The 17,072-nt window shown below is 39.8% G+C and overlaps 1 protein-coding gene across 1 annotated transcript in view; it reads right to left on the reverse strand.

The window, feature by feature from the left end:
* Window positions 1-276: 276 nt before the first annotated feature.
* nbas (NBAS subunit of NRZ tethering complex) overlaps window positions 277-17,072 on the reverse strand; it is a 174,465-nt gene continuing 157,669 nt past the window's right edge. Inside the window, exons 51-53 of the mRNA XM_017427358.3 lie at window positions 16,693-16,840; window positions 13,792-13,926; window positions 277-1,285 (exon numbers count right to left, since the gene is read on the reverse strand). Coding sequence (XP_017282847.1) covers window positions 1,010-1,285; window positions 13,792-13,926; window positions 16,693-16,840 — 559 coding nt within the window. The 3' untranslated portion in view covers window positions 277-1,009. The remainder of the gene's footprint in view (window positions 1,286-13,791; window positions 13,927-16,692; window positions 16,841-17,072) is intronic.

Here is a 17,072-nt window from a genome sequence, read left to right on the forward strand (position 1 = left end):
CTGTAATTATCCCAGGAACAATGTGAATATGCTGTAATTACAATGCAAATGTTTTGAATGCATTCATCATGAGACGGACATGGTCTTTACGGAAGCCTTTCATTTAAAAGAGAAGCGAAGTTGGTGAAAGGTGAACAGGTTTACCTTTGAAACATTTCTCCTCAAACGGAGACGAGGCATTCCAGCGACCTAAAGAAGTGAAGAAATGAGAAAAGTTTCTTTGATTATTAGCAAGACAGGACTGAGATGCGGTGAGAATGAAAACACAAAGACTCATTATCATTAGATCTTTCTTTATTTCAGGTTTGATAGGTGGGACGGAATAAAACCCGTAATTAGGTTTCGTGTTGATTTAGAGGGAACAAATCACGACGCCACCATTCTGGGGTGCACATCAACACACACGCACGCGCACCCTCACACACACACATACACACAGAGCACAGGGAAGCACCAGGGCTAATTTGTTTAGAAGGAATTAATTAGATATTATTAGGGAGAAAACAATGAAGCAGAGGCGGGGTGTTTAACGACGGGACGTTAAAGAGGCGAACCTGTCATGGAACAATAGGCTAATATCCACCCACCGCTTCCCAGCTACTGCTCAATTACGTTATCACACAACCGAACACACACACACACACTGTATATTAATGTGAGCAGTTTGTTCAGCTTCTGATTAGCTCCTCATTCATGGCTGAGTGACAGCAGAGAGGATGTGTTTATATATTTCTGCGTGTGTTCCTAATGGAGCTCAAGTTTCAGTATTAAAGGCGTCACCTCTTATAGCTTCAAGCCAAACAGAGCAGCTTGTTAATGAACCCCAAACTCAATTACAGAAGTAAATGTGTGCTGCTGCCATCATTTCCTCAGATCTCAATCCTCTTCTCAACAACCGCTGCATTTCTGCTTTCACGCTGCAGTTTGTGGCCGTGTTCCAAACAACCAATCCTCCCCTCCCTTCCTGCATGTTTCCCCTCAAACCTTGTCCCCCCCCCCCCTTCACCCTTCACAGCCACTTCCTGAGAACGGCCAAAGCGGAGTTGAAGGTGAACTGGGCCCGGTGGGTTCCGCGGTGAGCCAGCAGCAGGGAGCCCGCCTCCGGCCCGTGGCCCGCCGCCATCAGCTCGGCTGCAGCTTTCTCCACGTCCCAGCCTCCCTCCTGCTGGTGGGACAGCATGTGGGAGCTGAGCAGGGGGTACAGGGTTGAGGAGACGCAGCCCACCAAGAGGCCCGCATCCAGGAGCAACGACAGCAGCTCTGCGTCGCAGGAGGAGGCTGTCTCCTGGAGGGGGAGGAAAAACACGAGTAAGAAAATGTAAACACACATGCAATAAGATCAACTTCCCTTTTCAAACTTGATTATCTTTTTCACCTTTTCATCTAAAATGATTGCAGATATGATGAAGGGTGCCAATCTAGCTACTCCCTAAAATCTCTACATACGTCAACTTTCTGCTATAAAAGCTCAATTCTAATTTCAGATTTACTTTTGTAATAAAATCTAAGCTGACAAAATCCCTAAATTTTGACAAATGAGCTGTATAAGCTTAAAGAGAACCAAGTTAAAATAAATGTCAAAGCTGCTGCCAGTTGCTTGTTAGAGTCACCATGGTAACTACAGACCTGTGTCTGTCACTCCCTGACAGCATTCTTAATACGAGAAAGGCAGACAGAAATTTAGAGTAGAAACTGAGACTGAAGAAAACAGTTTCTGTGAAGCCTTTGTGAAAAAAATCCTCAACTCTAAGTGGAAGAAGCGTCTAGTGGTCACAGATGTCAATTTTAATGTGTCTACAGCATTTTATCTAAGAGATATGACAAGTTAAAAAGACCCCTCATTTCTCGCTTTTAGGAGAACAATCACAGCTGAAATATAATGGCGGTGTATGAGAGTTTGGATGTCTGCACTCTGCCGGAATTGGAGAGAAAACAACATAAATCTTTTAACACGGAGGGACACACAGGGTAAAAGAAGTCAAAAATGCCTGTTTCGATGTATAATGAATGTCAAGACTAGAAAAAAGATGAGTTGGTTTGCAAAATGTTTAGTAAGTTCAGACAGCTTAAAAGTCTGCGTGACATCATCATACCAAGAGCAACATTCTGTGATAAAATCTTTATAAAATAGATTATTTATAAATTATACATTTTAAATTGTGATTGTGTACAAATCATTAAAGCCATAAAAATGCCAGTTTAGTCACGTAAAGTTTGACCTGTTTAAACTCTACTTCTCCTGTTAAGTAGGTCTGAGCTACTAAGTTTTAAAGAGGGCTAGATTTTGCCAAAATTACATTACTGTCAATGGAAACATTGTTTGCAGTTCGTTGCAAATTTTGTCAGCGTTGTGCAATGTACTCCTACCACACATCAAGCACACTATTCCTAATCAAGTTGCATGTTTTGATGATTTTTTTTTATATGTGTTCTTTCAAAACTGAAGTAGGCCATCTGAATCTGAATCGAAAACTGTGACAGAAATGGGAGAATAATGGCCGAATAGTCACAAGGGTGCTTCAGGGCCTATTAAATGGCAACCCAGAAAACAGCTAAAAATTTCCCAGAATTATTTGGCAACACTGAAGGAGGCTTTCTGATTCAGCCGCAGCATGTGAGAGCTGTGAATGATTATAGTGTCACACGCTTGAAGAAACCTGATGGGGTCACAGTGTCACATCACATATTGTGTTGACCCTGTGGGTGACCACCATTCCTCTGGGATGAGCCTTCTCACACAGACACACACATACATACACACACACAGCCTCTCTTCCGTCTCTGCAGTCACTTGTGTTTTTAGGAGCAACTTTCTCAGCCACCGGAACAATCCTGCACACACGCTCCCAGATCCAGAAACAAACCATTTACGTAATATTTTAATCTCATCATCTGCCTCTTTACATCAATGAATTCCATGCAAATTCAAGCAGCTAAATGCCACCGGGGCTTCGCTCTGAGGGCTTTACAGGCCACGCAGAGGCAGCATTCAGTTCTGCCTCTCACTGTGACTCAGCCCATCTCCTGTGTGACCTCTCACCCCTTCGCTGTCTCTATTATTAAGCCCGCGCATCTATCTGTGCGCGCAGGCAGACAACAGCTGGTCCTTGTCAGGGTATTTTTGGAGCTGGGGCCGATCAATTATGAATGTGGAGTCCATGTCTTCTCGTCTGTTGTGGAGATGATGAGTGGAGCTGGATGAGTTTCTCCGCCTCACCTCTGAAATCTCTCGTCTCTGTGTGAGCCTCACTCACTTTTTCTCCCCTCTCATTTTGAGGACAATTCAATCTCTTTGAAAAAAACACAACAGACTATGAAAAAAAGATTGTATGCTGAGACCTGAGCATTGCACATGAGGGTTCACAGACATTTAGCTGCTGTCACTGGTAATGATAGTGAGCCCTGGTGGAATTACTGATCATATTGGGGTGCAGTGTGAGAAGATCTGCAAAAGAGCATTAATATTCTGGATTTGTGTGCATTTTTCAATCAAGTAGGCTAAAGTGCATGGGTAGTTTGGGACCAAAGAAAGACAGAGCTGACATATAACACTTATAGAGATATACTGCTGTATGTCATGAATGAGTAATAATTTAATTTCTAGGCCTTCTATAGAGAGATGGAGCCAGATGAATCATGACAAGCTGGGGCAGGGGAACGAGATTGGATGAGGAGGTCAGTTAGGCATAATGACAATTAGGGGAATGAAGGAGAAGAAAGAAGTAGGAGTGTTAAAGAAAAATCTGCAATGAAGAAAGACAAAGAGAGCCAGCCAAAGAGGAGAAAAGAAGACATGCACTCAAAGCAGTTGGCGCATACATTTTTAAGAACACCGAGGGCTTCCAAGGGCTGAATACACAGCAGAGGCAAAGTGAAGCACTTCAAAACACCTTCACACTTCAGCTTCAGACTTTTTATTCTGCTGCCTCGACAGAGGCCCAGAACAAATGTACAATATGACATATCTGGAGCCGTGTTGACCTATTTCTAAGTTTCAAGTTTTTGAAAGATAATATTTAAAAAGTACAAGACAAACTCGTGTGCATTCCTTTAAAAACATGAAACACAAATACAAAAAAGTCCTTAAAAAGATAAAGAGGATCAAAGGGTTCATTTGTATTGTAGCCAAACCTGTGACATGAAGATTAACCCAACTTATTCATGCTAACCATGACGCCAACACAGCAATAGGGTTTATAAAATATTAGATTTAAAACTAGAGAAGCAGAGAAGTTAAAAACAAAAGGACAACAAAGCCAAAGACTTTGATCATCAAGGGTTGTGAATGCGCTGCACGTGCAGTTTGTTGCCACTGCAAGTTAAAGTTTGCCACGAGCAGAAGTGCAAGAATCAGCAGGACGTCTGAGGCTCACTTCACTGAACGGACGCATCATCTTGTCCTCATATCTGACAAAGTAGTTACAGACTGGGCTGTACAACCTCCAGCACTGATGCAGCAAAGACAGCAATTACAGGACAGGAACTAAACAAGCATCTATTCTGTTTTCCTGGAGCACGCACGGTGTGTGCAGAAGCAAACTTGGTGCCACAAAACTGACGTCCGCAGAGCTGTGTGCTCAGCCCTTCAGGGGATTTGACCAGATGACTGATCTGCTGTGATGCTGACCCGTACAACCTCTGAGGGATTCTTTTTATGTCACTAAAATGTAACTCGACATCAACCACCAGGGAGGAGAGATGCAGGTGTCACAGTGATTTGGATGTTTGAGACGTCACACCTGCAGGGTTGCGGAGGGACCAAATTAGAGTTCCAGCATACAGATGAATTATCATGTGCAGTCAATGGAAAGATTTTATGGTCCTGCTGGAGAATGAGAGCAATACGGAGAAAGAAATATGCACGTTAAAAACACTAATTCAGTCTTTCCTGCAAAGCTTGGAAGTCTTGAACAGACCTCAAGTACATAATGTGAGCACAGGCTCACCTCCCAGGCTATTACAGTTTGACAGTGTCAGGAGAGACAGCAGATTTGAGTCTTAGAGTCACTCAGATTGACAGTTGAGCTGAAAATAGATGTGAAGAAGTGTGAGGGATGGAGGGGAATCTTGATGTTAGAGTGGCGCAGATAACTTTATGTCCTGCTTACAGCATGAAGAGCTCTGTCACATTTCAGGAACTGGTCTTAATCCTGCGTTTTCACCTGCTGTAAGTATGCAGCACAAGCTGGTTTAATGTAATGACAAGGTGCAGTTCATCCCTTTTACTCCATTTGTTAAATTTCTAAAACAGCTAATCGTGATGTTTCTAAATAGACTTTGAGATGCCTGAATGGTTCAGTCCACTGTCTGCTGCTCCTGACTGACTCCTCTCACAGATCTCAGTAGGAGTGAGTCTTTGTAGGTTTTTTTTTAAAGACAAAGCTAAGCTATGACTCAATGGACAAAACATCTTTACAACTTTAAAAAGACTGCATTTTATCCCTGCAATAAACATATATATGTAATATATTTTCATAAATATAAATAATAAAGGAAATTTGAGTATTTAAGCACGGACATTGCTCAAACATTACAAAGGTTTGGCATCGAAAACGTCCTCTAATTAAACATTTACATTGTTTTTTGTTTTCTTAAGCAAGCTAAAAGCTTGATGCAAAAAATGGGAATTTATGTTTGAGTCAAGGTGGACATTTTATGAACCTTCCTGTTCATTTACACTGAGGCTTAAAAGCACAACAAACCACAAAAACAATCAGGACCCAATTTCGCTTGACCTTTCAAAACAATACCCACATTTTCTCGGAGCGACCTACAGCCCTTTTCACACATCATTTCTCAACCCGTGTCTGATACGAGCTCGTCGCCCATAGGTGTCAAGTGTGAAAGTACAGAGGGAAAATGGGACAGGGTCGAAGTTGATCCACCGCAGAGCCAGAGACAAGGATGTACTGATGTTTATGTCTGGAGCAGGACGTGCCATGTGCAGCGCTTCATTTTAAATAGTGACACTATTGTCATTATCAGACTCAACCAAAGTTTGAACAGAGGTTACAATTAGCCAAACACAGTGCAACAACATGGTTCATCAAAAAAAAAGAAATAATAAAAAAAAAAATGACAGCAAAACTGTGCATTCAATTGTTTCTTTTTTTTAACTGTCTGGAGTTGGAAAGATTTGTTGAATTGTTGTTTACAAGTATCTGCATAGGATCAACAGTCATGAAGCTGGTGGGACTGTTTGTAAATGTACATCCAATGATTACTTTCTAAGAGAATTGTTCAAATCTGTTCAATGGTTCATGAGATATTTTGCTAACAGACAGACAAATTAACAAAACATGCACCAAGAGGATTACATGATACCCCGGCTTTCTTGGTGGCAGACATTTGGTTGTAGGTCTGACACACCTGTATGTGAATTAATAGTTCCTGCCCCCCTTATCATGTCCAGGTTTTTGAGTTTCACCAGCTGCCTTTGCGGCTGTGAACCTAACGAACAAACCAGTGAAAGTCCGATCTGACTGCAGGGGTAACACATCCATCATCCCCTTCTTTCTTTATCAAAGATCAACAGCCTTGACAACTTCTCCTGAGGTGTGCGTGTTCTGTTCACAGCTGTGTGTCAGGCTAAAAGCCCCTCCAAATCTCCTCAAAAGGCTCAAACAACACGCAGTCCGTCTCTTCAGAGAATTCACAAACAAGAGGCATTTTCTGTCTCATGTGACTTTGCTCAGAATCGCAGCTGGTGTGCACTGTGAGTGAACAAATACTCAGCGTGACAAGAGAACTGGCACATCAAACTGCAGCCATAAGATGTCCCAGCCCTCCTCTTACTCTTGTTTTTACCTTCATTTCTTGACATTTTTCATTGTCACAGACGTGAGGTTGTCATTTCTGCTCGTCTTCAAAGGCCACTAAATCTTACCTGATTTGTCTGGTCAGTATTTTGCGCGCTTGTTTTCCATTTGTGCGTCACTCGCTTCCTGCGTGCGTCTTTGTTTGCACTCAGTTAAACCCAGCTGAGAGCTTAATTGAAAGTTCTGTACACGTACAATGCCTTATACATAATGCATTACCACGCCTTCTTTTATCATTTAAATCATAAAGCTTCTTTGGAATGCCAGACAAGACACAACTATCTCCTTCTCTCCTCCTCTCATCCTTTCCCTCTCAGTCCTCAGGCGCAGCTTCCCATCCCTTCACTCTCGCTGTCCCCGGGCTTTAGGGGTACATCAAACTGAGTGCACAAACACACACACACACCAACACCAAACAGTTCTTGCTTACAGGGTTACATGATTGAAAGCGACAGAAGAAGAGGCTGTAAAGCGAAAAAATAAAAATAAAAAGCAGGTTGTGACGCACATGAACAAACACACAAAGATCAACACACTAAGTAACGAGCAAACAGAGAGAGTTTAATAGGTCCAATATGGCACCCAAACCTGTAAACAAGCCCCCTTAAACAATTACACACATATTCACTCACTCAAACACACACACTTTGTTATTACTCCAGTGGGCAGATGGACAAGGTGTATCTGTTTCTTTGGACAGGCCAAGTAGTTAACCTGATTATGTACTCACAGTGATGTGCAGGTTCAATTTAAAACAAGTGAGAAAAGCAAAAACTGGCGCAGAAGGGGAAAAGGAAGGAGGAATTAGGTTGTGAATTGATCTTTCCCAGAGTCACAACCGGCCAGTCACAGTAATAGAAACATAAGTAGGCCCAGGGAGCATTGTTGTTACAACAGATTAAATGATGTGTTTGTCTTCGTGCTGCAGAGTTTACCGTAAGCAAGGCCATCACTCTTCACTGGATATTTGGGAAAGTGTCCACTCTAGAAATCTTAGCCAGCATGATTATCTTTCGACTTCCCATTAGATATAATATATTACGCTGCTAACACCTCGTTCTAAATGCTTTTGTCCTTGTACTGTTGATAGGTAACATAATTAGATGGAATTTGTACACAAAGAATGAAACTAAAATGGTTGTAATACAATTCAGACCTTTTTTTTTCACCTGAATAAAATCAACATGGTGTGCAACAATATACAAAACTATAGTTTCCTATTTACAGATGGTGCATATCATGTGTTTGTCCTGGTGCATTGTGATGTTTTATGGGAGCCCTGAACGTAAAAATACTAACTTTTTAAGATGGCTTTTATATGATAGAGACATGGTGCTACAACGACATCTCAGGATATTTAAAAGTAGAGGGTAAGGTAAGAGTCGTGTCACCAAATCTTTGTGAAATATCAGAACCATTAAATATATATTTATAGTTTTTGTAAACTGACAGTAATAAACAGTTCTTATTTTTCATTTTGGGAAAACCTTTTGACCTTAAGAGATAATTTATATTTAAAAAAAAGTGTGGCTAGAATCAGTAAGTGCCACAAATGTATTCATTCAGTGTCCAAACCTCTTACTCTGGGCCAGAGCATTAAAAAGTTTGGGCCAATCATTGTTTGTATTAGGAGCTTTGCTGTGATAAAGTTTAAGTTTTGTGGGTTCTAATCACTGGCTCGGCTGCTGCTTCGTCAACTGAATGGTTGAAGTTTTGCCAATAACAGGTAGTGATACTCGGATGCCTCATCTGATGACCTACTTAGTGTCTTCAAATGTCTTCATTTCCTGGATAGTTTGTTTACAAAAGAACTATCTGATACAAGTTTTTTAGGGTTCCTTGATTCTAGATGATGAACCAGTTACAGCTTCAAAAATGAACCAGAACTTAAATGGTCTTTGCAAGGTCTTGATGGGGTCTGCAGGTGCGTTTTGGAAACAGAGTGGAGGTTTTGAGCACGCTCAAATATTCTGTACCTGAGTCATGGGGATTTATAACTGTGGTGGCAGTATACTGGTGTCCTGGGTATGGTGTGGTGACAGTGTATCCACTGAGTGTGGCCCGCATGCACTGGCATGGCTTGGTCCTTGAGAATTTGAAACAATATTAGCAAAGCTGCCCTCATACCTAAGATACGTGAACATGATCGTGACAAGGACATGGAAACAATGTGGCTCAGATGTGATCATCGTCCTAGCATGGTGTGATATTCTAGCACATAGCTACATCCTGACACTATGTGGGAGAGCTGTGCCAGGCTGGACGTGCAGAGTGTGATGAGGGGCTTCCTGGAACATAGAAACTAGTAGAAAAATTATTTAGTGAGTACTAAGAGTGTAGCAGCATCATGTCTGCCTTCACACAGAAATTTGCTGCAGTCTAGCCACGTTCTAACAGGTCATGTTGGTCATAGAGAGCATAGCAGGGTGTCATCCAGTGTGAAGGGGACCTTAAGACCTTTTTTTAGTTATCTGTTGAAGTTTCAGAAACTCCTGATTCTACTACTGGTGTTGCAATCTTCATCTCTTCCATATAGAAAACGAAAGCAATGACAGGAAATGAAAAAACACACAAAGACTTTGCTGCAGCAAACTTTGATTTTAACACTAGCCGTTTATGTGTAATTGTGCTTGTATACAAGTAGTTTTCTGTGTATGCCGGACAGAACTCATTCATATTATAGCTGGGCAGTTCTTATCAGGCTTCACTTTGTCTTTGTCTCCCATTAGGCTAGCCTGGCTCCCACTTGAAATGCTCCACTCTTCCCCCTCCACAGCCCATACATCTTCTCTAAGAGGGACAGGAGAGGGAAGGAAGAAAATGAGACGACACTGTGTGGCATTACCCTGAAAGCTGTGCAAGTTTCTGCTGCCAAGGAAGCGAAATAAAGGAACACACTGCGTTTTTCTGCTTCAAGAATGCATCCCATTCTTCATTACTTGCTCTACTAACTCTTTGTCTCCCTTTAAAACGATCTACCTTACTCCCACTCTTTGCCTCCCTTCTTTAAGACCTACAACAAGCCGCTGTGGCCTCCTCCACTGGAGCTCAGAAAACCTATTTACCTACCACACCGCAGCCAAACAAGAACATGTATATGCAAAGCAAGATTAACTCCCATCTTACCACATTCAAAGTGCTTTTCTCAACTCTGTGATAATTAAAAACTAATCTTCATAATTAATTTTGTCTAATCATAATCTCAGGGGGACATCAGTATTTAAAATGTGTTGATTGCCGAGGAAAACAATGTGAACCGTAATCTGCAACATCAAATACTAAACAGAGTCCCTCGAACAGATCGTGATGATAAAAGCTGCCAATCAGTCATTAGCTGCATGTGGTTTTTTATGTTCTTAATTACAAGTGCTGTGTTCAATAATTCACTGTGCGCTGTCGCCAGACAAAACTTAAGGCTCGTTAATGTCGTAATAAATTACGAGTGACATTTAGGAAACCTTTCACATCGTAACTCCAACTGGTGGGATGAAGCGAAACAAATTTTACAAAAGAGCAAACCTTAATGAAACGCTTGAACTGACTGAAAGGTAAAAACACTCAATTAAAAGGCATCCGTGGTCTGCTCAGTGAATTTCTGAGCGACCAAGCTGAGCTAAAATCAATCACGTCTGATCCTGAGATACTGATCTGCTAATGGCTGCTGCACTGTGGCTGTTGACAAGTCCAGGCTATTTGTAGATCTGATAAAACACCTCTGAGTGCTGTCCTCTCGTACAGGCCTAAAATACTGTAAAATGAAAACAAACAAAAAAAAAACCTGAGGCAAAAAACATAAGTAGATGGGTAAAAACAAAACAAAATAAACAAAAAAGGCTCATCTTTTGTTATTAAATCTTGCAGTTTTTTCCCCTGCTCTTTTGGGCAAACACAAATGTCACTGGATCTATTTTATGAATATTCTTGAGTAATTATTTTCCCCAAAAAGCATAAATTATACACTTATAGACTGAACTGTCAATATTTTTGCACTTTGTTTCCATCTTCAGTCAAACCGATTTTCTGTATGAAATTTTCTGTGAAAGTTTCTCCAAACCCAACTGTGTTTTATGTCAAAATGTCAGACCGATCAGAAACCGTGGTAACTCACTGGGCTGCGACTGTTGGAGACTTGTTGGCAACTCCAAATTGTGAGAAAATTGCGAGAAAAACTAAGGAAGTTTAGCTGCCGTCTCTCAAAATTTTCAGTCTTTGCAACCAAGCTGCCAGTGAGACGTGCAGATGCGTTTTTTGCGTACTCACATTTTGGTAAAACATTTTTTTCTGAAGTTGGAATCAGTGCAGATAAAAATCATCTCAAAAACACATTTTTATGTGTTACAACCAAATGTAAAAACAAAAAAAAATTAACTTAAACAAAAGTTTTAGTGATGTAGGTACTAAATTGCTTCTTTTAGACGAGAGATACAGTTAATTGTAGGTTTCAACTAAAGAATAACGTGGCCTGACAGTGATTCTAATAACGTCTTGGCTTTTTAAACCCTTTTATACAAATTAAGGTTTTGTTCCTTTAATCACTTTTTCCTGCTGCCAGGTAAATCTGTGTGACCTTGTAGAAATCCACAAAAACATCAGACACTAAAGGTAAAACTTTCTGATTTAGTTTTTTTTACAAAGATTATTGCTATTATAAGTGAATTTCCTGGTACAGACTTACGGAAATAATCCTTTTTGCTCTCTGAAAGTGAAACTTTCAAACAAAGCACACAGGTTACTGCATCTACACCTCTTGGGCACTCATATAAAGCTGCGCTCGGACAATAAATACAGACAGTCACAAACTATCTTTGCAACAGGCTCCAAGCTGCAGCACATCTGCCCCTTTAGGCCCTGACTTTACACTGTTATACATTTGCCGTCTGTGTAATTTCCCTTGTCATCTCCTTCCTCGTACCCATTTCAAACAGCCATTTTTCTTCCACTTGATTTCATTTTCACACATCTCAAATCACATATCGTTTCTCTCGCCACCTCCCACACGCCATACCTCCCTCGGTTCCGTTCTCTTGTCGCCGCGGCATAAGAGCAGGTCGACCGAAATAGGAGCCCCGATCGTTTCATTTAATAAAGGCTCCATCAGTTAATATTGAGGCTTTCGCTTATCTGATCCAGGAAGAGAGAGAGGGGGTCTGCGGGGGTCTGAGAGACTTACTTTGTGACAACTGCTTATCTGATTGAAGGAGCTGTGGAGAGCAGCCCACACATTCTTCAGAGATTACCTGCTTATGTAAAGGTGCATTCCTACAACTATAGAAACTTAAAGAACAGCTGACAAGCGGATGAGTGTTGGCTTATTCATCAACCTTTACAGAACCTCATCTAAACTTAAAAAGCAGCAGCGATGAAAATGTATATTTTAGGTCCTCAGACTATATGATAATGGTTGCTCTTTGTGTATTGGTGAAACAAAGATCTGAGGCCACTGCTGACAGAAAATCTAGCACCTTGCCACAGCTTTATTTCTGCACATTAGCTCTTAGAAACAATCATTTTAAAAGACTCTCCTTTTATCTTCAAATATAACATTAAACAGTTTAAGGTTCCTACAAAGTTTCTATTTTAGAACTTTGGACTATTACTTAATTGCAACTTAATGTTCACAGACATGTTTGTATTAATTAATTTTTAACAAATTTTAGGGTCTTTTTTTTTTTAAAGGTTTGTTTTCTGTATGCTCCAAATATCATTATTATATCATATGGTTAGTGGGGAAAACCACTTCTGGATGCAAATAAAGAAATAATCAATGAAAAAAAGAACAAACTTCTTCATTTGGCCTGTTTACTAATAAATTTATGGCTTTGATCAAAAGGTTCAAGTCTTTTTTTTTTTTATTAAAACATGATGTTCTTTCAATAAAATCATATTTAATTCCAGAATGAAAAAAAATCAACATATGTTTAGAGCTGAGTTACTTTTAGACTGAATAATCAGTAAATAATGCTGATAAATAAGCTACATCTATGTGGTATTTTTTTAAACTTATTCAATAAAAATGGTTCTCTTTCCTACACACTCTGCAAGGATTTTCCATTGAACAGAAAAGCAATGAGCAGATTTTGGAAATTCAGATTTTTATCTTTAAGAAAACTGAATAAGGACAAAGAGTTTTGAAGCACACATGTTTTACCACATTCTTATCCAGACCTACAAAATAATAAAAACAAACAAAGATTCTGTAGGAACCCTGATACTTAAATGAATAATAAAGCACTGTGTTTGATTTAAGTCATTTTGTGAGTAAAATGTTTGACATACTGACCTGAGCACTTTGATCTGAACTCAAGTGATTCAATTATTTAAAAAAACGAAAGGTTAAAACTGCTTCTAGGTCCTGCAACAGAAGCAAACTGCCACTGTGGATGAGTTAAACCGCGCAGAAAGTCAGTTTGCAGAAAATTTGCACCTTAAATTTTTTAGGGGTTTAAACTAAACAAAAAAAGAGCTGTAATTATTGCACGATGACACAATGAAGGGCAGTCAAATAGGCAATTTTCAGCAAGTCTTAAAGTCTTTTACAAGGAAAGAATCAGGCATGTGTAAAATGAGACAATAATAAGTAGAAAAAAATAATGTCCAAGTCTAACTTTAGAAAGACAATGGATTAATTACTGAGCAGCATGTTACTGAAACACAGAACAGAATGTGATAATTGGCTTTATCAGTTTTGCCCCATTTCAAGCAAAAATACTAAATTACTCTAGTTTCAGGCTTTAATACTGTATTGTATATGTACGTTTGCTACCTTTTTTATATAAACCTGTAAACTGCACACAATAAGGCTTCACTGTAATCTGACAGGTGGCAGAGGAATAAAAGACATCTAAAGTCTTGAGTTCAGTAAAACTGTACAATTTTCAAGGCACATTTAACTGAACGATTTGTCAAATATTCAAACCCCCCACTTGGCCTCAATTTGAACTTGGACGCTGCAGATTTGTACTTTGACACTTACTATGCTCATGTTGTTGATCTGATCCAGAGTCAGCTGCAGCAGCTGCTCGTCCTCGCTTTCACACATTAGTTTGAGTGCGGGCTGCAGGAGGCTCGGCTGGTTGTGGAGCAGCAGGTGTGCCACATGTCGTACGCACTGAAAAAAGGTGGTGGTGNGGGAGGGGGGGTGGTGGGGAGAGAATGAAAGGATGGGAGAAGTGATGAGTTGACAAAAATAGAGAACAAAAGCAGGGAGCAGAAACAAAGGGAACACTGAAGGTTAATCGATGTGAAAATACTCCACAGACAACACTTAGGGCTCCATCATATGAATATAAAGGAATCAACTGTAAAACAAAGAATGTCATGTATTTGTTCATATGTGGAAGTGATTCAGTGAATCTGCAACTTTATTGAAAATCTGAAGTGTTTTTACACTTTACAACGTCGTTCACAACAAGGAAAAGACCGTTATCGGCCGCTGCAGCCTCCCGTCTGCGTCATGTGGTGCGTTGGAGGGGCCTGAGGTTCTTTACAGGCATCCAAAAATGACAGCATCTAACACCAAGCACCAAGTTTAGAGAACGTCCAAATGATTTCTGAATTAAAACAACAAGTTTCCTGTAAAAGGGCTGGGCTGCTACTGTCGGCACTTATAGTTGGAGAATCAAAATTGCGAGACAACATGCAAATTTCCACTAGTAATCACACTAAATTGGTAGTTATGATACAAAATTTGAGCTAAAATTTGTTGGAAATTTGCATACATATTGTGTAAATGTTTGCTGCAATTTAGTCTCAATTTGCAGTTTATTGTCACTTTATTCCCAAGTTTGTTGCGCTCCCAGGGTGTCTGGAATGTCAGATTTTCTGTTAGGTTTCCAATCAGTCACAGTTTAGCTTCATAGATCACCAAACTGCTTCTAAGTTCTCACATTTCGTGCACTTTAACGCACAGAAACTAAAATGAGAAGGGTTAGAGAGGAGTTCCAGACAACCGCGACGACTGTGTGACTATTTCCCACAATTTGCCTCGCCAATTTTTTTGAACATGCTGAAAACTGCAGCAACACAAGAGCGAGGTCCTGCGACTCATGCGAGGAAAATGAGAACCCCGCCCCCCATGAACATTTTTAACACATTTTGAAAACTCCTTCACAAATGCTGCCTGCAATTTGCAGTCAACATCTGCAGCCCCAGCGAGATACAAGCTGAAATGTTTGGGCACATAAGAAAACACACGACAACCCAAACAATCAAAGAGTCCTATCAAAAACAGAGAGGAAGCAGGCTAATGTTAGGCTCATTTTAGCAAACTTGTTCACAAGAAAATCAGGACTGCAAGTTAATCGTAGACTTTGCAGCTGCGTGTGTGAAATCAGATTGTCCTCAGGAAAACTAATAAAGCGGCGCCTGTTTTAGGCAAAGCAGTGATAGAATCTGATAGTTGGGTCAGTCAAAGCAAACAAGTGATGAAGCAGCATATGAACACTGCGAAAACTTCCAGTGAAAACAGAAAAACAACCAAACAGATAATTTCAGCGTACTGATCATCGTCATCGGTGAGTCCAATAGGACACAATTACAATCTAATAGTGTTAAATTATATTTAATGGAATGATTATGAGATATTGTGCAAACTGCACATTTTTCATTTTCAAAAATTTCTTTACTCTCATATGAAACATATTTATAAGGATCTTTATTTTACAAAAAGACTGGAGGGTTGTTTTTTTTTTTGTAATGACTTCCAGGCAGATATTTAAGCACCATATTGAAGCATAAATTTTCTGTTGAACCAAAACATATTTAGTTGTGTTTTACAATGGAATTTTTGAATATTTATCAAAACTGAGATCCTTTCATATTAAATAGTAAAAAACGTATTTCTCCACCAAAACACATTTTTTTAGGTGAAAAAATTAAAACATTCAGAAGAACAAATTCGAAAATCAAAAGAGAATAGATTTCATAGGGCCCTAAATACTTATTAGGAAGACTTTTATCCATGAATTCCTGGATAGGACTGAATCAGGCTCCCAGCTCCCTTCCGGTAATGTATGGATAACACGATGAAATCTGACTCCCCCATGCTCTGACGGTTTCATTCCAGCAGATTCAAATTAAAGCTGTTCAGAGCAGAGTAAAAGGCCTCCTTCTCCACCTCCCACCCCCTTCCCACACTAATATCAGACAGGCTGGCAGACACTAGCCTATTCACACTGAATAGCATTAGCGCTAAACTAATATCACAGTCAGCTAGCCTTAGACACACAGAGTGACATTTGGCTTACTACTTGCATGGTGCTCAGCAGGGCATGAATAGCATTAAGGGACGTCAGCTATCAAAGAGGAGCCGATGAATATATATGCTTTGTAAAAAGCACTGAGCTGATGCTAACGCGTTGCAGCGGGTTACATGCTTAATAGCTTTAGGCTCCTGTATTAAGATACGGGCTAAAACGCTGGTGCTGCAGAGTAGCTGTGCTGAATTCAAACAAGTTTAGTCCACAACACTGGAGATAAAAGATCGACTGAAAACGTGTGATGCGAGTATGTGACGAAAACAAGGCCAAAATACAAAAAATAAATAAAATAAAGGCTTACAAAATGTTTAGCAACAAATGCATTGATGCTCAGTTTTAATATTTCATATTATTAGATTATTGTAAGACTTTTTAAATACAGTAAATGCAGTGGTGTGCAATAAATTCACTGTATTTTCCTAATATTAAACATAACAAAAAGTGTGCCGATATGTCAATACAACACATCCCTTCAATGCCGTGCTGCAATATTATAGTCTGCATTTTTCATACTTTTTTAAAATCTAAAATCAACTGTTTTTGTCAAAGTTTGTTTGTCAAAGACTAAAAGAATAAAAACAAACAACTATAACATATCTTATATGTTCTCTAATTACCTGCACTGGGAGCTTGTGTTTGGTGTTATAGAGGGACCTCACCATGGTGACAACCTGCTGACCCAGGTCTAATCTGACCTCTGACTCCTGGCAGCGAGTCAGCAGCATTGAGGTCAGCATCACCCAAGGGTTACCTTCGGATTTTGCCCTGCAGAGAAAGAACATATAACAAATAAAACAAATATTTGGTTTTGTAGATTCTATGCCTTCTATAACACACAATAGGTAGGACATATGGTCTTAAAAACAACAGTAAGTCAGTCAGTTAGAGAACAAAGACTTGCCCTTTTACACCAGAAGACAGTAGGTTTGAGTTATTCATATTTCATTTAAATGACAAAACCATTGTCTAACTTTTTAAATACATATGTAAATATTCA

The sequence above is a fragment of the Kryptolebias marmoratus genome, linkage group LG19, assembly GCF_001649575.2.
Source record: "Kryptolebias marmoratus isolate JLee-2015 linkage group LG19, ASM164957v2, whole genome shotgun sequence".
In the NCBI taxonomy this organism is placed as follows: Eukaryota; Metazoa; Chordata; class Actinopteri; order Cyprinodontiformes; family Rivulidae; genus Kryptolebias; species Kryptolebias marmoratus.